General features: G+C 27.2%; 4 protein-coding genes across 5 annotated transcripts; 2 read left to right on the top strand and 2 right to left on the bottom strand.

Moving 5' to 3' along the window:
* The first annotated feature begins 187 nt into the window (after positions 1-187).
* OCT59_017011 (uncharacterized protein) lies at positions 188-952 on the top strand. Its single transcript, XM_025317250.2, has one exon. It carries the CDS (start codon positions 231-233, stop codon positions 687-689), a length of 459 nt encoding a protein of 152 aa, XP_025178612.1. The 5' UTR covers positions 188-230; the 3' UTR covers positions 690-952.
* Positions 953-11,194: 10,242 nt separating this feature from the next.
* On the bottom strand, positions 11,195-11,752 carry OCT59_017010 (uncharacterized protein; the record flags this gene model as incomplete). Its single annotated transcript, XM_025329130.2, has 1 exon — positions 11,195-11,752. One exon carries the CDS (start codon positions 11,750-11,752, stop codon positions 11,195-11,197), a length of 558 nt encoding a protein of 185 aa, XP_025178611.1.
* A 3,225-nt stretch (positions 11,753-14,977) lies between these two features.
* On the bottom strand, positions 14,978-15,595 carry OCT59_017009 (uncharacterized protein; the record flags this gene model as incomplete). The annotated part of the gene is made up of 1 exon (XM_025329129.2): positions 14,978-15,595. One exon carries the CDS (start codon positions 15,593-15,595, stop codon positions 14,978-14,980), a length of 618 nt encoding a protein of 205 aa, XP_025178610.1.
* Positions 15,596-22,114: 6,519 nt separating this feature from the next.
* OCT59_017008 (uncharacterized protein) lies at positions 22,115-23,084 on the top strand (the record flags this gene model as incomplete). 2 transcript variants are annotated; one of them, XM_066146070.1, is made up of 2 exons in its annotated part: positions 22,115-22,539; positions 22,643-23,084. In XM_066146070.1, the coding sequence occupies 2 exons, from the start codon at positions 22,115-22,117 to the stop codon at positions 23,082-23,084; spliced, it is 867 nt and encodes a 288-aa protein (XP_066003797.1). The 2 variants fall into 2 exon arrangements, with proteins under 2 accessions (XP_066003797.1, XP_066003798.1); XM_066146071.1 differs by lacking the exon at positions 22,115-22,539 and having other exon boundaries at positions 22,749-23,084.
* Between the last annotated feature and the right edge of the window lie 1,135 nt (positions 23,085-24,219).

Genomic DNA, 24,219 nt, shown 5'->3' with positions numbered 1-24,219 from the left:
TTACATTTGTGTTAAAAAACGCCGTATCTCTTAAATATACCACAAATGTATTCATTTAATAGATTATAGTGCTAACTATAATTGGTAATTGTACAAAGAACCATAAATAATAATTAAGATATAAATAAAGCATGCTTACTCTTTTTTGAAAAAAAATTCAAATCCTTTAAGAAACCTTTTTTTTGAAAAAAAAAAAATAATTCAAATCCTTTAATTTATTTACCTCAAAAATGAGTGACGTTATTTTTGTCAAAGGATGCACTGATATTGATCAATTAACCCAATTAGCAAATCCCTCTTTAAGCCATTCAAATGATAGAACGGCCTTTTTTTACAATCCTCCAGGAGATTCTCAAATCTATCACATTACTTGTGAATTATCAAACAAGAATGTCGACCCTTTATCTGACCATACATTTTATTACAATATTGATGATAATAGTTTTTATCAAATAACATGTAGATTAATTTCACATTCATTGATTGTTCAATTTTTAAACAAAAAGATTTATGGCATCGAACATAAACAAGGTGAAGAACCACAACAAGACTATTTGACTTTTTCAAAATTTCAAAGAGATAATTTGGAATTTCATTTGAAAGGATTTTTCCTTAATCGCTTGACGCCAAAACAAATTAATAAGAGTTCAAATAGTAACGATGCCATTATTGTGCAGCCTAAATTGTAAACACAATTATTACTTTTAAATTATGTCATTCATTTTCTTATTCTTTATCTGTTATATGTATATTATAAATAGGTATTATACAAATGTTATGCTACAATATTTTTGAAACGTAACCCCTTTATTAAATTGCACTACGTTTCAAAGTAAATTCTATATGCTACTATGAAACAAACATAATTTTATGCTTTATTATTGAATTCGTATGTCATTTATTATTATTATTTTTTTTTTTTAATAAAAAAAACGATGACTCATTCTAACTCAAATTATCTTGTGACTTCGAAAAATATTATTTTTTTAGGATACAATAAATAGATTGTCAATTGGCAAAGAAGCATACAAAGAAAATTCTTACATATTATACAATACATAAATAGGTCTTACTTGGATTCAATCAATCTAAATGTTGTACAATTTGCAGCTGCTGCGATGAGATTTCGCATCAAATAATTACAATAATACAATTTGCTCTTAAGACAATTAAAAGTAATAATACTTTAATACGTTATTGTTTTGCTTGTGCAGGTGTAACCATAATTGTTATATCATCATGATCGACCAAATTGTACTCCCCCTCCTTGAGAGTATCGTGTATAGCACTCCTTAATCGATAAAAGGTCCCATTTTATTCACGTATCATTTAAAGCAACTGAAAATTCGAATCAGCGGAAAAGCAGACAGATTAAATGAGAATGGAAGAGTTGTTTCAATGACCTATGTCGGTGAAATACTTCATGATAACGAATTAGAAATTAATTATTTTCCTGAATAACTAGGGTCTAGGGTACGGTGATACTCTTCTTTGTTGCATATTTGTAACAAAATTCGAATGTTATGCAATTATTACTGTTAACTAATTGATGTCGTATGCTGACCAATAAAATATACTTTGAAATAAAAATTGGTTCCATAAATACAAACAAACAATGCGAAATCTAATGAATTTTTAAGATTCTAATGGGGCTATGGTATAGGCGTCATTTGCATATTAAATATAATTAGTAACTAATTTTTTGGTTTCTAAAAGTTTTAACGTGTAAGAAGTTATAAGAGATTATGGCTTTGGGTAATACTTGGTATGATTTTATTATTTTTTTTTGTTTATATCGCATTTTAAAAAGAAATTTAAGTAATAACAAAATTTATCATTGCTGATTTTAAAGTTAGGTAAATTTTGTTATTCAAAAATTTGAGAGTGGAAACTTTGTGTGATTTCTTAACTCCTCCATTTTTTAATATACTACCCATTTTACGAAAAATAATATTTTGTAACTTACGTGAAATTATCAAGATGATATTGCTATGAAATAATCTTAAAATATGTCACCCATTTCACACCCTCTAGTTTTCCATTTTTAGAATTTTTCAGTAAGATTTATCACATATTATATATTTATATGTCGCGCTCTATAATTTCGGCCAAATTTTATAATTCCAGCCAAAATTCTTGAATTACCATTTATGGAAATCAGAGCAACGTTAAACAGCCCAGAAAGACGGGCGTCCTTTGGGGATGTACAATTTTAACGTACAAACTGGCCCGAGTTTAGGAGTTATACACTTGCACGTGATAGCGTTAACGTTAATTCCGGCCAGTTTGTACGTTAATATCGTACACCCTCACTGTACATTAATGTACAATTTGATTCTTCTTCAACATATTTCCAAAAAGGAAATTGTTATGCAGATCACCGAAAAGTGTTATAAGCACGTGATCCGTGTTCGCACACTAGTGTACAAATAGAATAGTCAATAAATTATTATTATAACAAGTCTATTAAATCCAATTTTAATCATTAGGTTCTACTCAAATAGAGCTTTTGTTTGATTTATATTATAATACATAAATTAAATAAAGGTTGGAGGACGTTGCGAAAGTAGCTTTGTTATTAATTTTATTAATTTTAAGAAGTAACATAATATGGCAAATTATTTTGAAAACAATGTTCACGGAGTTCGATACTAGCTCACTGATTTCTTATTACGCCTAATATGTTAGAGCTGACGAAGACTTATGAGTTTTGAATTGGAATCAATTAATTTATTTAGTGAAATGAAATTTATAATATATTCATATAAAAGTAACATCCATTTATTTGTTTTGTTTCTCGTTGATTTTGTTTTATTCATGTGATAATAACAAAACACTTTGTCTCGCTTAGGCCGGATCAATTTGATTTTTTGTTTAACAAAATTCCCTCAAAAAATTTTAAATTTTAGATAGATACCAAAAAAAACAAAAATTTTCAATTTTTTAAATCCTCCCCTCTCTCCCCTCAAAAATTTTGGTTTCAAGAAATTTAATTTTTTTATTACTTACTCCTTCCCTCACCCTCATATTTTCAAAACTTTAATAGTAAAAAATAATTTAGGTCCCCCCTCCCCCTCTCTTTCTTTAATAAAAACTATAAACAGTAAATCCAATTAGCCTGGCCTTAACACTAAATTTTTTGTTTGACTGGTTTAATGGCAGAAATTATTAAAAAAATTAAAAAAACAAAAGATTATTCAGTTTTTTTCTTACTTAGACCGGGTTTCAATTTCATTAAAATATGTGAATTTATATAAGATAAAATAAAATAATACAAGGGAAAAGAAACCGTAACGCTGATGATGCTTATTTTAACCGCAGCAAATATTTAAATGATCTACAAAATAAACTGTACAACCTTTCCTTATTATATTAACTTAAATTAGAATGATTGGAACACATGTCACTCAAATGAAGGTTCCACATTCATATGGAGAACGAAAGTTATTTTTTGCTATAAAGTTTGAACTGTGATCCTCGTAATTCCATTTAATATCATGAATAAACAAAAAAGAAGAAAATAAATTTTCGATAATTTATCTGTTATTTTGATAGCTTGCGATAAATTTCTTATTACATTCTTTGATGTATAAAATAAATTTAATAAACTAAATGCACGCAATCTTTTAAAAAGTTGAAGAAAATTTTCGAAATAATTGCAATAAAACAGTATGTATTATATACATAAATAAAAAAAACTTTAAATATATAAATATACCAAATTTTTATTTGTAGTTATTGCTAATAGAATTTAAATTTCTTTGTTTCTTTCTAATCGGATGACAATATTCCATAATCAATACAATTGCTCAGCTGATCCATAATGATTATTAGTAGAATTTCTAAACCGAAGAGTGAGGGCTGAATATCGTGCTACTGCACTATCTCGCGCTTATTTCTACCGTGATTACGAATTTGGCTAATATTATGATTTCAAACTACTGTAAATGATAATGAAAAGGTAAATTTTGTAAGTTTATCATTCAAGTCATATCTGATTGAAGGTGATACAGCACATTTAAAGGTTATCTATCATAAATAGATATTTCATTAACGTTACACTAAATGAACATGCTTTAGAAGCGTTTCTAAATTAGTCCTCGATTTGTCTTTGTTTGTTTAGAACATTATATATTTAATATATACTAATTTGTTATTGTGGCTACGATCGGTCCAAAAAAAACCCAGCCGGAAGGAATTCGGCATTAAATTTGGCCGGAATTAATCATTACGCAGCTTTAATTTTAATTCCAGCCAGAATTGTTCCAATTCTTCGTCTAACATAACGATCTGGAGGACAAAAAACATTACCAGAATTATCATAATTTCGGCGTAGCATATTCATGTCATGTGATTTGTATTATTTGCCAAATTTTATAATTCCGGCGTAAAATTTTTCGGGGTTTTTTTTGAAAATCAGAGGAGGGCGTTTATGATTAAATGAAAAATTGTTGGAGTGATCTAACCTATTTCATTGTACAATCAGAGTTGATTTTTTCGACGATTGTAGGATAAAAAATATCGCAACGTCTTCTAAAAAATACGATACTTAATTATTTTTGCTTCATATAACGAAATTTTAAACTCATTTATTAACTTTTTCATTGAAATACCACCTATCTCCGTCATAAATCCTATTAATATATTATTACCATGACTCCAAGCAAAACCCTGCTGCTGCGCCCTCGGGAGTTAATACTAATTAAGCTTTTGTCCTAAAAAATGTCAAATAATGACGCGCTTTTAACACTGAAAAAATTGGTTAGATAGCAGATAGTGGGAAAATTGGTTAGACGCAAGATTTGGGGTCTAATAAATTTGGGACTTAAATAGAAATTTGGTGACTAAAATACTGTCAAATATTTAATTTGACATGACGGACAAATTGGGGTATTTCATAAATCCGATGTTGTTTTATTGTATGAAATTTAATTACATTAATATATTTGTAATGATTTATATGTAATAAACAACATTTATTTATTGTATATCATCGGTAAAGCTATAAAAAATGTACATTGTGATTAAAATAAATATTCACATTGCACGACTTAAATTTTAATGAAGAATCACACTAAGCTATAGTACTTTACCTCATCAGCGACAATAACATTATTTAGAAATCCTTTTGTTACTTTAAATTTATTTATGTTCATAAACTAATATATAATTTATTTATATTATTTATTATGTACAAATTTTTGTAATTTCTTATTTTAGAAATCGCTAAAAATTAACAAAATTAAGAGAAATATATATTAGAACTTTGTGAGCTTTTTTGTATCATCAGCCGAAAATTATACTGGATAATAAAGTAAAATCAACAATTGACCTATGTCCGTAGAAGAGAAATTGCTTTAATAAACATACGGCATATAAATAACGATGTATTCTATTATTCCTATAATTGTGTTTATGATATTTTGATGAGTAAACTTGGACTGCAACGCGACGGATATACAGTATAATGAATTAGTGATCTTGAAGCAATGGTGAAAAAAACGAACATTGTTTTAGTTCTTAAATATCCAAACAATAAACACGTATGTTCATATGTTTGTAACAATAATTAAATAAACCATTCTTTATAAGAAATTACTTTTAGGCAGCATATTTTTATATTCTGATAAATTGGACGTGATTTGTTATTAGTCGGAATATTAAGTTGCGCACGTGACCTGAATGGTTCGTCTTTGAAATTTTTTTATTATTGATGCAGATCGATTGGATTTTTTCGCAAAAAAGAACCGATAGAAGCGTTAAAACCATCTAATTGACATTAATCCAAAGTATATGAATTGTATGAAATTATTTGTAAATTTATCTTTGCAAGCAATATCCAAGTTGCTTAGATTTTTAGTTATTTTCCGTAAATGTATCATATTCTCTGAGATTTACAGAAATTACGAATAAAATTTTTTACAGGACAGGATCATGCTTTTTTTGGAATACTGATACTTTTTTAGACTAAGATACAGATAAATTACTATTGCATCATTTATCACATATATTAAAATTTTACAGGTAAAATAATATATGCAAACTAAATAGCTTATTGAGTTCACATGACCTCGGATGTTCTACGCAGTTCGGTGCATCAATAAATAAAATTTATCCCCAGTAAAAAGATCATCAGATTTTATACTGTTTTTGGAAATGTAGTTTCTTTGTTTACTTTTTTTATACATGCATCAATCTGAGTGGCTGTTTATTATTATTATTATATTGGGCGTCTGCATGCAAATTATGGGCGGATAGGAGTTACAGATTGTTATAATTATTATAATTATACAATACGGGTTTTCAATAGGGTGTGACGCCTGTGACGGCTAATTAATGCATCAATATTATCTTTCATAGACATCTATTTTTGATTCTTCTTTAAAAACTTAAAATGTGAAAAAAAATGAATAAAAATTAATTTGGCCAAGTGCCAAGATTATTGAATATTATTTCTTCATAAAATAATAAGCGTAATTGTTGGTAAATAATTCAACTTATTTAAAGAATGTTAGAATATTGTGAGATTGTTTGATTATATTGACATCGTTAACGAATAATATGTACTTGTACAATAATGGATACTGAAATAGACTATAATAATATGATAATATCATAAAGCATCTGTATAGTACACTGCTATGTATAGTATCCCTCCCCTGTTAGAATATATAATATTCCGGGTGTTATACTTATTAATCATATAATTTCTAATATAATCTCCTAGTATTAGTACTTAAGTACTATGCAAAGCGTTTTACGGTAATATAACAAATATGAAGCATCTTATTTTATGTTTAAATAATTTCTTTCAGCTTTAAAATTTATAAAATATAATAATTAATGTTATTTAATAGATTTAATAGGAAGTTTAGATTGTACTGTATATCAGATTTCATGGAGCACATCTAGTTGATCTTAGGTAGTACGTTTGGTAGTTGTATTTTATATAAGAATTTTCCAATAAAGTGATTCTACGTGTTCTTTGAAAAAAAAAAAGATTGTAAAGCTTGCGGGTCAAAGTTTTTCTGGTTGAATTGTGGTTTAGAATTATGATTACATCTAATTTATATTTTGTTCACAGTTTTTCCATTATCCTTTGCGTTAAAAAAGGCTCTTTATCTCTTTGTAATACATATTAATGTAACTAGTTATTATAATCAATCAACTTGATTTGTTTCAATAATAGAAAATAGTTTAACATTGCAAGTTTGAAAATATAAATACAAATCGTTTTTTAAGAAATCTTTTATAATTTGTTTCATACGTTTCTGCTTAGGGATGATCTTAAAAGTAGTTTTTTTCATTTATCTATATCTTTCTTATGAAGAGTATCATGATCGACTTTATTGATAAGAACTTTTTTGAATGAATAATCTTCAAATAAATGTTACAATATTCTCTTCCTTACAAAAAACTGTCACGAAAATTACCATGTCCTAAGTTCTATGGCGAAATATAGAAACAGATTTAAAAATCAGACAGTTTTAATTTAGACGTTCGTTATACAAATGCAAAACTTATTAAAAATTAAAAGAGTGAATATATATTGCGAATATGCTTATACATCATTTCAGATCTCATGAAAATTATATTTCTACCATAATTCTTTATATTTTTGATAATTTCTGTTTGTGTCCAAAAAAGGTAAATTCTTATACAGATCACTTAATGTTTACCGGAGTTAAAAAGATTTGTTAAATAAGACATTCAACCAACTTTGACGTTTTAAGTTGTCCTGCAGAACAAAACAAAATTACACTTATTGTATATATTTTTTTCAAAAGTTATATTTGTTGGAATTTTGTTTATATAAAAATTTTTATTGCAATGTCACGTGATATGTGGAGCCGTGTAGATTAATAATTTATTTATATTATTTTGTATTTACAAAGTTATCGTGGTATCGGGACATTTCGCCGCTCAATTACTCATGACAAAATCCACATCAAGATCATGTGTTATATGTCATAAGGAATTATTATTTGCAATTTTTTTCGCGTAACTTTTTATTCGTATGACCGAAATGAAAAATTAGTCTGAAGTGTTATGGTACATCGTCACGTGCCGGACGGACAGACGGACGTGACTTTTGTAGTATTTTAGTATAGTATTTTACAGGTATTGAGTAAAATAGGACCATGCGGTAACGCAAATTAGTACTTACGTGTGTTTTTTTTGTTCGTACGATCATTCACAGCTAATCAATCTTTTTATACTAGTACGTACGAAAGTTTTAAAATTTTCGTACTAATTTGTTTTGTACAATCGTACGACTTTGCATTTTTGTATTTTGTGCAACTTTGAATATTGTTTAAATAACTTACTAATTATAAAATTAAATGTTAAATTATAAAATTATAAAATTCTTTGAAGATAAGCTAATAAATTTTCATTCCTTTAATATATTCAGCTCCATAATAATAAAACTGACCATTAAAATAATAACTAAATTTTATTGGTTTATTTATAATTAAACACAATTATTATATTACTCAAATATTGTGTGCAACATAATGTTACAATATAAAATATTAGTACGAAAAAATCAAAATTTATTTTTAAAGGTCCGTCTGAGTACAATTTTTTTTTTAACGTCCGTACTAATTTGTATTACCGTACAGTACTAATTTACTATATACTCGTATTTTACGAATTACAATAGCTTTCTTAGAGTCTGATCAATATACAATAAAGAAAATTTTTATCCGTTATGTCTCGAATCTTGATACATAATCGGCAGAATTACATTCAAATTCAAAACACCAACGTTTTTATTAGTTTTAGGAAAATAATTTTGTTACCATATATTTCTCTTAAGTCTTAATTACAAATTATACTGTGCATGGCGTATCATACTCGAAAGTATGTAAAAACAACATGCTTTTGGTTGGCTTGTATGGTACTCCATAACAATGATAGTCATCAAAAAAAGAAATGTCCACCTAAGAGATAAACAAATAAATAATCCTCAATTGTTATAATGTGCTTTTATATTTATAAAAGATATCAGTTGATTTTAAAATCGGCTAAATCCAGAAATCAGGCGAAGACAGCCGCAATCGCACATCTTATTATAGTGTAATGGTATCCGTAAATATGTTGCAAAAAAATCCGATCATTATTTGTTAACTCGTAAAAAAAATTTTTTTTGGAAAAAAAATAATGGTTAAGTAACGGCACAAAAATGTGACGAATACTAATTTCGGCCTGAGGTAATTAAGTTTAACGAAGAAATTAAAATCTATATCTTGTGAAAATAAGTAATTTTTTTAAAAGATAAGCTAATTTTATATAATATAATTCGCTTTTTCATAATTGGGACGAGTCTTATATATTAAATTCTCGATCATACGAAGCAACTTCATTTGACGAAATTGGAGTTATTAAAGATTATACGCTTTGTTATTTACTGTTCACATTACGATCTTTGCAACCTCTTTTTTAAAGTAATGTAACAAAAGTAAATTTCGTCACAAATACGATAATTGTAAATGCCAAGAATATCAATATACAGTGGTGAACATCAAGCAATGCGGTTGCTTATTGAAAATTATCAATTAAATTATAACGCATTAATTAAAGCATGTACGTTTCCTATCGATCATAATATAACGCACGAACCCATCAAGAAAAAAATGGCGCAGTGAGTTGGGATGTGTAGTATTCAAGTGTAGTTGGAAAATTCGAGATATTGATTGTGAACGATTGGATCAAGTTATATTTGTTAAGTTCAATAAGAAAGTAAGTTATTGGGCAAAAGAAGAAATAATAAATTATTAAACTGATTACGATGACCCATTTATGTACTAAACTAGATCAGTAAATAAATAATACTTATTTACTAGCTCTATTAAATAAGAATAGTAACGTAATATTGAAAATTGTGGAACAATTTAGATAGGTCAATATAAAAGGTATACATTATTTGCCAAATCCGGCATGGAAGTAGTACTCATAGTACTAGCGGAACTTACTTATAATATTAACCCTTCTGATCACACAGCTGGATATGATAATCGCCTAGTAATACAATAATTCAAATATTCCTTGAAATTCCGTGATCATTAGAAAAAGTCAACTATTCTTCTTGTTGTTTTTCATCTTCTTACGTACTTTCTAAGTTTGATATCATAAATTTTTTTATTCAAGAATTGAACAGGACTCCGAAATATATATAAAGAGGTAAGGTGACTTTCAAAATTTATTATTAATAGCTGTATGCAGGAATTTTCTATAAGTTTACAAAAAATTGCCTCCTTCAAAATATGTAAATTAATTTTTTTGATGTAAATTATATACTAAAAAATGTATATATTAAAATATACAATAATGCATACAATAAATACAAAAACTGAGCATAATTTCCATTGCGGCGGATTTATCCTTAAAAAAAATGTCAAATAATGACGCGCCTTTAACACTGGAAAAATTTGTTAGACGCAAGATTTGGGGTACAAAAAAATTTTTTTAGAGCTCATTTTTGACTATTCACTATTAATAAATTTGGGACTTAAATAGTAAAATACTGTCAAATATTTATTTAGTTTGACATGACGGACAAATTTTGGGGTATTTCATAAATCCGCCATGATGCCAATACATTACATAATTATGTGTAACCATACAGCATAATCAACTCTGGAGTATTCTAATACCGAGGGCTGAAATACTCGTGTCACCGTACATCTTCGCGCAGAAAATTATACGAATTTGGTTAACATTATAACTTCATTAAATTATCACATTAGTTGGTTCAATAAGAATCTATAAGTTGATGTGGTAAATTTTGAAAATCATTTTTGAAGAATTCATGGCAATAAAAAAAAAATTCCATTTATATACTTTTATTGATAGAATAACTGTAACTTATCAGATAACTAGTATTTTCATTTCACATTCATTACTCGTTCAATTTTTGAATAAAATAATTCATGATGTTGAAAACAAGAAATTCCATTCGCTTTCATATTTAGGTCAAAAATTTAATATTTATTCAATATTATAAACTTCATAAACAATATATATCGTATATTATAAATAATTTATATTCATACACAAAAATACTAAACTAGTTAACTAATACATTTTCTAAAAAAAAAAATAATACTAAATTCCTAATGGAAAACCTTAGATACCTTGTTGTATATTATCGTTGTTGAGGTTGAATAATGCCGGACTATTCTCGAAATCTTCATTGATAATTTTGAGTATAATCGCCACTAGCATTTCGAAAAGAAGGAGAACCATCCATATTGTCTTGTATCATATTTTCATGCAAATTCTGTTCATAAATTTCTTTAGGTGCCAAGTAATTAGTTAAAAATTGCTTCAAGTGGAATTTAAAGTGTAGTGGAGGAATTTCTTGTTGTTGATGTTGATTACTCTGCTGGTTGTAGTCAATATTATAAAATCTTTTATTTAAAAATTGGGATGAAGCTAATTCACAAATTACTCGATAAATTTTTTTCGTATTAATTTGACTGTGATAAAATGCAAAACTTTTAGGCTGAACATATAAATTATAAGTTTGGTCGTTGTCATCGGTATCATTTGTTAATTGATATACAAGTTCAAAGGACACTGGTACTTCTTCACAAGTAATATGATAATTTACGAGAAAACCTGGCGGATTGTAAAAGAAAGTTGGAATTATTGGCTGAATATTATTATTACATTGACTAGTTGCAGAAGTCATAGAAGACAAGTTCTCGTAAGGCGGTTGAATATTGTTTTCTTGAGAAGTACTCATTGAGTATTACTTTTTTTTGAAAAAAAAAAAACAAAAAAAATGTTTGAGAGAAAATGTTTGTATGGATAACGGATTTGCGTTATCTCATATTTATTTCACCGATTTGACGCACCTCATTTGACTATGTGAAATACTTATAAAATTGACGCACCTAATACCTGAGAAGTTTGGGTTAAACTTAATATCTACAAAATTTTCGGTAACGTGACTTTGTACTACTAATCTAAAAATAGTTGATACATTGATAGAAAATAATATTTCTATTCAATTACTCAATTTCTTCCATTTAATACATTGTAAAAATTATTTTTTTATTAAAAAATAATAAATAATTTATTCGCTTATTTTAATAAAAAAAATGACAATAAATTTTATAAAGTGAAAAGGATTATAAGAAATATTTTAATAAATATTTATATACTATATATATAGAAAATTGCTAATTATAACCGCAGGTGATATCACCTCCAGTATGGTCACATGATTGAATTATTATTGATACGGCATATACAATAAAAATCTGGATATATAGGCTAATCGGATAAATCCTAGAGTATTCTAGTTACATTACCCGTTAAGGAAAGCTCTAAATTGTGTATTACCTGAATTTCCATTATTAGAAGCTTACTATAAGAATTTGATATTTTCATGGATGGTGTTTAGACGTAAATGGCTATCATATTATTCACGAATATCAATAGTTTTTGCAGCGCAATGTGAAATCATTATGTTTGCTTGTATTAAGAGAATGAAAAATTTTTAGAGATAAAAAAAAATATACTAGAAAACATATCAGTTAAATTTTTCGTTTAATAATCTAATTTCTAACATATCCGTTATCATTGAATTTATACTAAGTCAAATAAATAAAACTATTTATTTTCATGCTCGCATCAGACTCTGCAAATTATTTATAATTTTTAAATTTATTACCCGCCATTGTTATCGTGGAATTTCGCCAATATAATTGGTTCGTTTATTTGACGCTCAGGAACAACTAATGACAAATTACAGATTCAATAAATTGACTTCAAAGATTGTAATTTTATTCTACTCGAGTAAATTTTACTGAATTAAGACTTAAAAAATAAATAAATAGTAAATAAAATCTTCGTTGGAAAAAAAAATTGGTACAAAAGGAACTGTTTTACAGCGAAATAAGCTAACTATACGTTCAATGGATACGTAGAAATTTTAACTAAAATTACACGAATAAACGTCATATTTCAAATCGTTTTTTCATTTACCTTTGTTAACCTACTATTTATATTATTCAAAAAATAATAATTCATTGTGGCTTACGATGATATATTGAGGTTAAAAACTCATATTTAACTAGAGTATAATTAATTATTTATTTATAATATCAACGTATTATTCGTTATTGTTAGTTTTTAAATAAATTTTTTATAATGAAATAAAATTTTTCCATTAATGGTTCTTTCAAATCATCATACAATATTTCAAAACAAAGATCGGTCATCTCTTTGCAACTATTTTAGCTCGTCTCAAATTTGTACTTTTTCCTCTCCTGATTTAAAAGTTTTAAAAAACAAAGTGCAATGAAATATCAAAATAAATTTCATAATGTAAACTAGAACGTTAATTTTAAAATTATAGCATAATTTAAAGGCTGCGGTGCACTAATTATAATTGTATCGATAATTTATTTACGTATGTAATAACTTGGCATTAGTAGCCTAAAAATAAATTGACGATAAGTATTTAACATATGGTACTCTATAGATTTATATTAAATCGTTATCTGTATTAGAAAGAAGGATAATAAATTCAATCTCGTTCAAATAAACAATCGTAAAATTTTTGTTACATAATAAAACGTTGTATGTCCTGTATGTATTTTTTTAAGGGGTAAAAGAATGATATTTATATTGGTGATTTTGTCCTTCAAAACATTTTCAGTTACAGAAGTACAGCATATAGCTAGTTGTGTTTTTATTTATTTATTTTTTTAATTTTTAGATTGTTTCAGCATAAGCACTCTCATACCTTATATATAGGTTGTCTGACAAGACAAGCTTACTGTGAAAGTTTTGTAATATTTCTAATCTGGGCGCAATCCGCACCGCTAGGTAATTATTTATATCCAGCATAAGTAAAATTTTACTAGAATCGGATAAATGATCGGCCGATAGGCCGATCATTTTACTATTCCAATTAGCCAGGATTTATCCCCTGCCATTTACACAATAGTGTTTTATAGTATATCATGAGTACAAATATAGTGTATTTTATTGTTGAATCCTATTTTCTTTCACTTGGTTTTTTTTTTTCATTTAAAAGATTTTAAAAAATGATTAAATTTTAAAAGCTTCGGAACTATTACTATTACTTAAAAAATAATATTGAGAATTGAGATTACGAATAAATTAAAAGAAAGTTTTCTCATTTGGAAATGCAAATCTTTCTGAATTACTCAAATTTTCAAATCCGTCTATTATAGTATAATCAATACTACAAAATCTCCTTAGGAATGGATAAATAAATACATATAAAATTTATAATCGTGTAAATGGTGCCGATCAGGGGATTACACATTGGCCATTATAAAAAGTCTATTTTAAGATGTTTCACAATTTGTATATATATTGATCAGCTAAATAATACATCATTTTAGTATAAATATGTCTACTAATAATTTTCTTTTTGGTTAAAAAAAAAAAAATTTCTCCAGCAGTAAATTTAATCTTATGACCTTTATCTTTATAAAATGACTGTTTACGTGCGAGGTTGTACTCAACTAACTCAACTGACCAACAATTATTCAGATAATAACTTTAGAATGACTTTCTTTTACAATCCACCAAACGATTATCAAATTTACCATATTACTTGTGAAAATATTGATTCACTTTCTTCTGATCATACATTTTATTATAATATAAATGATAAAAATTCATGTAATTTAAATCGAAAAAAAATTACTATGAATTTTATTCTTATTTACAATATACCATAATTTTATTTCTAACTTGCTTTGAGATAAACTTAGATTAAAAAAAGAGAGAAAACGGCACTAATTAAATTTTATTTTATAGCTATAATTATTGCATAATGAAAGTTGATATGATTCTTTCGTCTAATAAATCCATTGAGAAATCTTTTAGTAAGCAATATCTTTAGACTCACTATAAATCGAAAGATTTTTCTTATAAATAATAATAATAATAATAATAATAATAATAAATTCCTAATAAAAAAATCTTAAACGTCTTGTTGAATATTATCGATGTTTGGGTTGAATAACGAAGGATTATTCTCATAATCTTGAGTATAATCGCCATTAGTAGTATTTCGAAAAGAAGGTGGACCATCCATGGTTTCATCACTAAAATTATCATGCACCATATTTCCATGCGCCAAGTAATTAGTTAAAAATTGCTTCAAGTGAAATTTAAAGTGTGTTAGAGAAATTTCTTGTTGTTGTTGATGTTGTTGATTACTCTGCTGGTTATATTCCATATTATAAAATCTTTTATTTAAAAATTGGGACGAAGCTAATTCACAAGTTACTCGATAAATTTTTTTCGTATTAAATTGACTGTGATAAAATACATAGCTATCAGGTAGAACATAATTATAAGCTCGGTCATCGGCATCATTTGTTAATTGATATACCAGTTCAAAGGACACTGGTATTTCTTCGCAAGTAATGTGGTAACTTATGAGAAAACTTGGTGGATTGTAAAAGAAAGCTAGACTTGGAGCTATTGGCTGCTGTATATTATTATTACGTGAGCTAGTTGCAGAAGCCATGGGAGACAAGTTCTCGTAAGGCAATGGAGATGACGGTAAAATATTGTTTTCTTGAGAAGTACTCATTGAGTTTTTTTTTTTTTTAATAAACTATGATCAAAAAGTGGCAAATATATAAAAAATAATGAATAATATTTTTGCAGTCGCGTGACTGCATTTTCTTCGCTCATAATATGCATAATACTTGATGCAAGTAAAAAAAACAGACAAACAAAAAAAAATTAGAATATCATTGCTCAAAAAGTTAGTAACTATAAAGAGCGTTGCAGATTTATTATGAATTTTTCTTTAAAAAAATAATTTAAATATTTGAATCAAAATAGGAGCACAAGCTTAATTTGGTCTACAATTTGTATTTAATGGTTAACTATAAATAGTAATGATAGTCACGTGTTTGTACCTCTTTTACTATACCTAGCGTTTCAAAATGGTGACATCACCACGACGGATGGGAATATTTTGGCAATTTGCATGTGGATTTAATCAATAAAGGTAAAGGATTTTTTCAGATACACTAAGATCATATCTCAATACACAATATAGTAAATTTAAGAGTGTTGTTAATAATAAAAAAAAAAGAGAAATTCGTTTCGGATTGAATTTTTCATCCGATCGGATGGATTTTCGATCCGAGTTGAATTTCTTCTCCATTTTATAATTGAACCGGATTTTAATATTACTATATTGGAGTAGAATCCGAAGATATCTCAAAAAAAATCTTGACTTAAATTAATTAAATCTATGTATAATTGTCAAAATGTGTCCATCCATCGATCCTCGGATTAGAACTCTATTAAATGGATCCATTAACTGCCTACAATCAAAAATCAAAAGTAAAGCTGGATAAGTCTCTTGCACTATATTGCTTGAGATTTGGTCAATTAGTGACTTTCTATGACCAAAGCAGCAGCCGCTTCGACTGAAACTGCAACTTGTAACCGCAATTAAAAATGCCGCTTTGAGTATTAAATCTATTATTATATCACGCACTATAAAATTGGGAAAGAAGTTATCTGATTCGTGCTCCCAACATTCTATTTAAATGGGTCACAATTAGTTTGGAATACGAAAACTTCAAAGGAATCATTGTCTGAAAGTATTTCATATCTGGTCCACATAAGGTATTATACCATGTTCTCCATTATTGTTGTGGCCCTTTCCTATTTCAAATGAACGCTTGAAATCTGACAATTTTATTGCATCTTTATGTATTAAGGTATAGAAAAAAAGAATGTATTAATTACGCAATATTGTAAAATAAATCAAAATAATCTACTTATGAGATCCCCATGAACGATTTCTTTCTTTTTTGTTACAGCAAAATTCGAAATATGGTGGACACTTGAAAATTTTGAATGTCGGGATTGTTGGGTACTATACATTCTTTTCACAAACTAGTGAAAAAAATTTTTTTTATGATTATGTAATCTCACTTATCCACGTAATTTATATTCTATATCGCGCACTACTACTTATTATGCGTAACCAGTACACTTTTCACAAGAATAATATAAAGGAATATAATTTAAATCACAACGCCTAGCTCCTTAATATCTTTAATATCCAATAATATAAATATATATTCTATTCTATATTACACGGATGAATTAATTAGAACATTTAAAAAAATTGTTTCGGATTATTCCATCATAGCTTTAAGACATGTTAGTACAGGAAAATATTTATCCAGTTGTGATAAAGAGTATACTGCGGTTATTTTAAGAAGGTTCGATATTCTTATTTAATATTAAACCCGATTTTTTATTTATATTATTATAAATCTATCCTTGGCAAAGTAAAATATTACAATACAGTTTTATACAATGGCCTTGTTCAGTCCAAATTTATTTTTAGCAAAACAGAACGGGCATAAATAATTTAAATCCCAACAGGGTCAAAAGTCAAAACCATTTGATTTGTAATCTATGTCACGTACTAACTGGTTTAATCATTATATCAACATATTAGGAAATTTAACACTAGTAATATTTAATTGATTAATTAATTATGGCGCGCCGACGTGGACAGATTGGTATTTTTTTAATACCAACTTCCACTATTTAAATAATACCAGCTCATGTATTTTAATATTACTGCAAGTGGCAGATTTTTGTCTAAAATGGCAATTTCTTTTTGCATTATTAGACAGATTCATATTTATTTATTACGAACTTTCTCTAATTAAATATTACCAACTCTAGTAATTTTAAAATTGGCAGATCTTTTTTTCTTCAATAGACAGATTTATATTTTTTATTATCCCCTTTTTTTATTAGCAGATCTTTTTTCTTTACCAGACAGATTTATATTTTTTATTATTAGCTCTGACGATCATTTTTATTCATTAGCAGATCTGCTAAATCTCACCGCAGGTGATTTCACCGGTCAAATTATAATTCCAGCCAAATTCAATTGTGTAACCTAATAAAAAAGTTTTTGATTTTTTTTAGTTACAATGTGGTATAAATATTGCACTAATAGATCCGGAAGATACCCGTTTATAAGTAAATATGCAGTTAAATTTTGTGTATCCTCACTGAATAAATCACTTTACTTAAGAAATCTATTTCGTAATGGTCAAAAGTGGTCTATTTGACCTTAAAAGTGGCAAACGTGACCATCAGCTACCTTAATTGATGGTCAAAAGTGGTCTATTTGACCCTAAAAAGTGGTCATATAGCACATAGAAATTTTTCGAAAATTTCTGTTTGGTTATACTAATAATTGGTAGTTAAAGGCGAGGGCATATTTGACCACTTTTGACCATCAATTAAGGCAGCTGATGGCCACGTTTGACCACTTTTAACCATCAATTAAGGTAGCTGATGGTTACATTTGACCACCAAATAGACTACTTTTGACCATCAATTAAGGCAACTGATGGTCATTTGACCACTTTTAACCATCAATAAGGTCAAGTTTGACCACTTTTAAGGTCAAATAGACCACTTTTGACCATTACGAAATAGATTTTTTAAGTAAAGTGATTTATTCAGTGAGGCTACACAAAATTTAACTGCATATTTGATTAGAAACGGGCATCTTCCGAACTCATTGGTGCAATTTTTATACCACATTGTTACTAAAAAAGTCAAAACTTTTTATTAGGTTACACAATTAACTCCAGCTGGAATTATAATTTGGCCGGAATAAAATCACCTGCGGTAAGGATCACCTGCGGTGAGATTTAGCGAATAAAAATGATCGTCAGAGCTAATAATAAAAAATACAAATCTGTCTATTAAAGAAAAAAGATCTTCTAATGAAAAAAGGAGGCAATAAAAAAATATGAATCTGTCTATTAAAGAAAAAAGATCTACTAATTTTAAAATTACAAGAGTTGGTAATATTTAATTAGAGAAATTTGGTATTAAACAAATACAAATCTGTCTAATAATATAAAAAGGAATTGCCATTTTAGGCAAATTCAGTAATTTTAAAATACAAGTGCTAGTATTATTTTAAATAGCAGGAGTTGGTATTAATAAAATACCAATCTGTCCACATCGGCGCGCCATAATTAATCACTATATTATAAATTATGCGCAGATCAAGTTATTTCATCCATTTATACCTTTGGAGTGCAAATTTTCCTTGTGCCAATGATGTATTTTGTATTTGTCTAATTATTTATTGATGAATATAAATATAATGATAAAATTGCATCATTTAATACCACATTTTTTCATGTTTTGTAAACAATCTTTGATTATTTTTCAACGAAAATTTGTTTGTGGTTGCAAAAATCTGGTACTGTTGAGATAATACTCTCAAATCAACAATTAACAAATTATATATTAACTGTCCGCTGAGGGTATCTAAAGAGTCAATATACAAATCACTAAAAGATATTGTAAAAAATGATGAAGAATTCTGTAAAAAGTCCCCAGCTCATGTAAAAATTTCTGGTTGGTTAAAAGAAGTGGCATCTTAACACTGCAAGATTCAAAAAAACAAGGATAAATAAAATGGAAATCAAGAAAAACACTTGTTCGTTATTACCACCACTAATAAACGAAATGTTCTCACTCTTAAGAGAATGCTAGGGAGCAATTGTCGAAAGATTCTATACCGTCATCAAAAGGGAGCTATATAAGTTCCTTATCAAAAATGAAAATATCATTCCTGCAAAGGTTGTGGAAGCTTTCACAAAGAGACAGAATCCCCTCTAAGCCCTGATTCCTGAAACTCTGACCTTCTAAGTATATTAAATTTTATAATTAAAAATGTTGGAATTTTTTTATAAAAATCGGTCCACGGTGAGTACAAAGTAAACCCAATTAATATATTAAAGAACTATAAAGAAAAAGTATGACATAAAATGGTGCATGGAATTTCTATGAACGAAAAAGGTTGCTGGAGCGCCTTGCCTGTATTGGTAAATATTTATGTAACTTCACACTAAGGTGTTGTGTGTGTATATAATTATATTGATTTTTTTTTTATTTAACATTAGGAGGAAATTACAAGGATGCTTTTAGAGAAAAGGTGGATGGAGAAATTGCTCGGCAATCGATGAAAAGGCAGCTACGGAGGATACAGAGGAGTCAATCATGAACAAAGCTCAACCAGAAAAAAGAAAATGCAATGAAATGATTGATTTCATTTTGAAGAGATCGAGGAAATAAGGAAGAAAAGAAGGAGATTTTGAAGATGGCATTACAAAAGGATGAAATTTTTGTGAGGATCTGGGAGATATAGTAGAAATGCAGGAAAGTAAGAAACAGCAAGTTAGCAAATTTACTAAATTAATGAATATAATGTTCGATATTGTGAGTATTCAATAACTTTTTTCTATGATAAATCCGATTATTCTGTTTCATCCACAGAATTTGAAAGAGCTCTGAATGATAATTAATGTATTTATTAACTTTATATATTAATAAAACTTATGAATCAAGTGGTGTAATCGTGAATGGTAATTTCAAATAGTGCTTCGATCCGGATTGATCCGTTGATTAGCATCACAACATTTTTCTATTATTTTTGTCAAACTATAATTTTTGTCAGATTTAAAAAAATTATTCTTCTACAAATTTTATTAATTTTGGCCAAACTTATAGCTCCAACTCAAATAAACCGTTGCCAAACCATAGTAAACCGCGGATTGATCCGTTAAAATCCCATCCGGATCGAAGCACTAATTTCAAAAATGCCAAAGAAAAAATTTTTACTTACAGTGTATATTGTATTATGTTATATAAATTATGAGAGATGTTAATTTAATGGCTTATCGTTGTGATCTGGTACCGCTACAAAATTTAACAAAAAAATTATAGGCACGTGACATTTTGCGTCACATAAGCCTTCAACACTAATCAATCATTTATAAAACTTTAATTCGAAGAAACATATATAGAACAACCAAATATGATTTTGTTATTAAATTTGCATTAGATTTTATGCGAAGGTAAAAATTTATTTAGTGTTATACAGTTTTCTTTCAAAATCTTAATAAGAATGCTATTTCTACTATATTGCGTTCTATTTTTATTTATTACCTATTACACCATCTATTATCTAATTATTTCTATCGCATAATTTTATCCTTAAAGATCCTCAGTTAATTATTAACAACATTTTTTTCAAAATTGCTTAAATTCATAAGACAAAATGAACTCATAAATAATTATAAAGCACCGGCACCAACTTTTGCGTTTAAAAGCCAACCATCCCTTTATGATATATCATAAGTTTAATCAAAAATTAAATTACCTAATGAAATTATAACTTGTATAGTTTGATAAAAAAATTTTTGAATTAGTAATTTATTAATTGTAAACATAAATAATGCAGGGTTTCACCCGACAGGATCATTTACTGACAGTTTTGAAATCCTAATCCACTTATCCTAACCTTAATACTATAATTTCCTTACCTAACCCTAACTCTAATCCTAAATTCCCATGTTGGTAAGATGATTGTCGGTGAAACATTTGTTTGCGAAATGACACTGTCGGTGAAAAGTCTGTAATTGTCGATGAAATGAATGCGACTCTTACAAATAACGTCGACCGGTCAGAATCATTCTCTTAGTTGTATTTTATCATTTAAAGATCGTCTGTATTATATTTTATTACTAGACTTATTATAATGCCAGTTTATCATTTAATGTCCAACTTTAAGAAATGTACATACACAACGTAATAAAAAGTAAAACGCAAAATTGCTTTTTGAAATTAGTTAGTAGTACAAGTTATTCTATTAAAATTAAATTGCCATAATAAATAAAAAAAAATTTTTTTTTTTTTAAATAATTAGAATAATTAAATAATTACTATTATATATAACGAACCAAATTAATAACCACGTCTTTTCATTTTGGATTTTAATTTTTTTTTTCTCTCTTTTCTCCACTAATTCGCTTAATATATATATATATATTGAAAGATAATTCCGTCGTTACATTAAAAAATCAAAATTATATATATATATTTTCACATTACTTTATTTTGACAAAATTCGATTTTAGTGGACCGAAAAGTCATTTTACATATACAGTATATATGGTATATATTCTTTAAAAATACAGTATTATTATACAGAGTTTTATTTTATGTTTAATTATTTTCAACATAAAGTACAATGTCTCAAAGCAACACGAATACTGCTACATCGATCAATTTAGATATAATAAGTCAAATATCGTTGGAACAAATTTCGAAGTTAAATGAATTTAGATTTTTTTACTTACAACCAAATGATAATAATTTTTATCATATAACTTGTAAAATGGTTTTACAATTTCAAAATTTGGAAAATCTCATTTCCTTGGAAGATGAATATGATTACGAGTTCTTTTACCAAAATTCAAATGCAAGTTATCATGTTATATGCAAATTATTATCAAATACTTTGATTGTAGATATATTGAATAAAGAATTTTATAGTATAGATTTTAATACAAATGACCTAAAACGCAAATATACATTGACGCGAGATCAAAAAATAGATCTCGAGATGAGCTTGAAGAACGCACTTCCTTCTTTACAAGATCGAATTTTTGAAAGGTTCGTAACGTATTTATGAAATTCTAAGAATTTGTATTAAAAAAGACATTAAAATTTTTATATTAACGCTCAAAAATCACTGATAAATTATTCAACCTATCAGCGACTCGCGCGTTGCATTTACTTTAGAAGCCTACACAATTTCTAATGATATTAAATTATTTTATCAACCACCACATGATGATAATTTTTATCATGTAACTTGTGAAATGGTTTTACAACGAATGTATGATGAAGATTACGATTACGAGTTCTTTTATCTGGATCCAAATACAGGTTATCATGTTGCATGTAAAATAATGTCACATCATTTAATTGTAAACTTATTAAATAAGAAAATTTATGGAATAGATTTTTTAGATGATCTAAAACGTGAATGTAATATATTATTAACTTCACATAAAAAATTTAATCTCGAATTAAATTTGAAGCAGGTTCTCCCTTTTTATCTCTATATTCCTGAAAGACAAATGAGATTAAATTCCGGCGAAAACGCAACCACTTTTCTCGAAGGAATTAATACGCCACAAACATCGACAATGTAATGTCCGGAAATGATGTCATTCATCAAGACATAAATGGAGTTGGAGATTATAATTGTCAAGTTACTTCTTTGCAACAATAATATTCTAAGTATGTGTTAATAGAAGAAAAAATAATTAGGTTCACTTTTCTAGTAATTAAATTTTATTTTATTTTATTTTTTTTTTAATAATAAGTTGTATAATTATAATTATAAAAAAGAAAGTAGTAAAACTCTCTTTTTCTTCGGATTGGTAATTACAATTAGTAAACTTCTAAGAATTATAAATATTAATTTAAATAGTTAATAAAGAATGTACACAATAAGATGTTTATTAAAAATTAATTCTTTTAATAAAGTTTCTAGACTCTAAGTGAGGAAATGTGGTGTAAAAAAGTAAGGGTGAAAATATTTATTTTTAAAATTGTAAGACTATTTTGCGTCTTAATTTGTGATCAAATATTCAAGTACCAATATATTTCCGGTTTTTTCCCGGTAATCTGATATTCTTTTTTTAATGCAATATATAAAGCTATACTATTTTGAAAACGATGATATTGCAAGGTTAAGCTATAAATGTTTATTAAGCGATTAAGAACGTTAAAATCGCAATTAAAGCAAAACTATAACGATAAAAATGGCGAGAGCCTTTAAAGGTTAATGCTTTACGAACTCATTGCTGTGCCCTCAGAGTGACGGACTCGGAGAAATTGAACTCAGAGAAAATCGGTATGCTCCGTATTTTGTATAATTGTGCTCCAAAACAAATAAGTCACATTGATATCACAAATTCAGCCTTGTATTTTTTTCATTCATATATTACTTATTTGGTAGATCAATTCGGAAGTGTAATGTTTACCGAAATCACGAGGAAATACATTCCTCTTTCATATAATTAAATTAAGAAGGATGTGCAGAGTGTCTTTTATTGAGGGAACTTACGTTATATCATTTCTTTTATCGACTAAATTTTTTTTTGATTTTTATTCCTAAATTCTAATAACACTCAAATCCAAATTTTTAATCTTCTTTTTACAATATATTATTTCTGACTTTCCATCTCATATATGTATTATAAATGAAAAAATTTGACAGTTTCTTAAGATAAAGTTAAATTTGATTTACTCAAAACGATACATAAATCTTGTTCTACTATA

The sequence above is a fragment of the Rhizophagus irregularis genome, chromosome 25 (genome assembly GCF_026210795.1).
Source record: "Rhizophagus irregularis chromosome 25, complete sequence".
Classification (NCBI taxonomy): domain Eukaryota; kingdom Fungi; phylum Glomeromycota; class Glomeromycetes; order Glomerales; family Glomeraceae; genus Rhizophagus; species Rhizophagus irregularis.
This window is presented reverse-complemented; position numbering and strand designations above follow the sequence as displayed.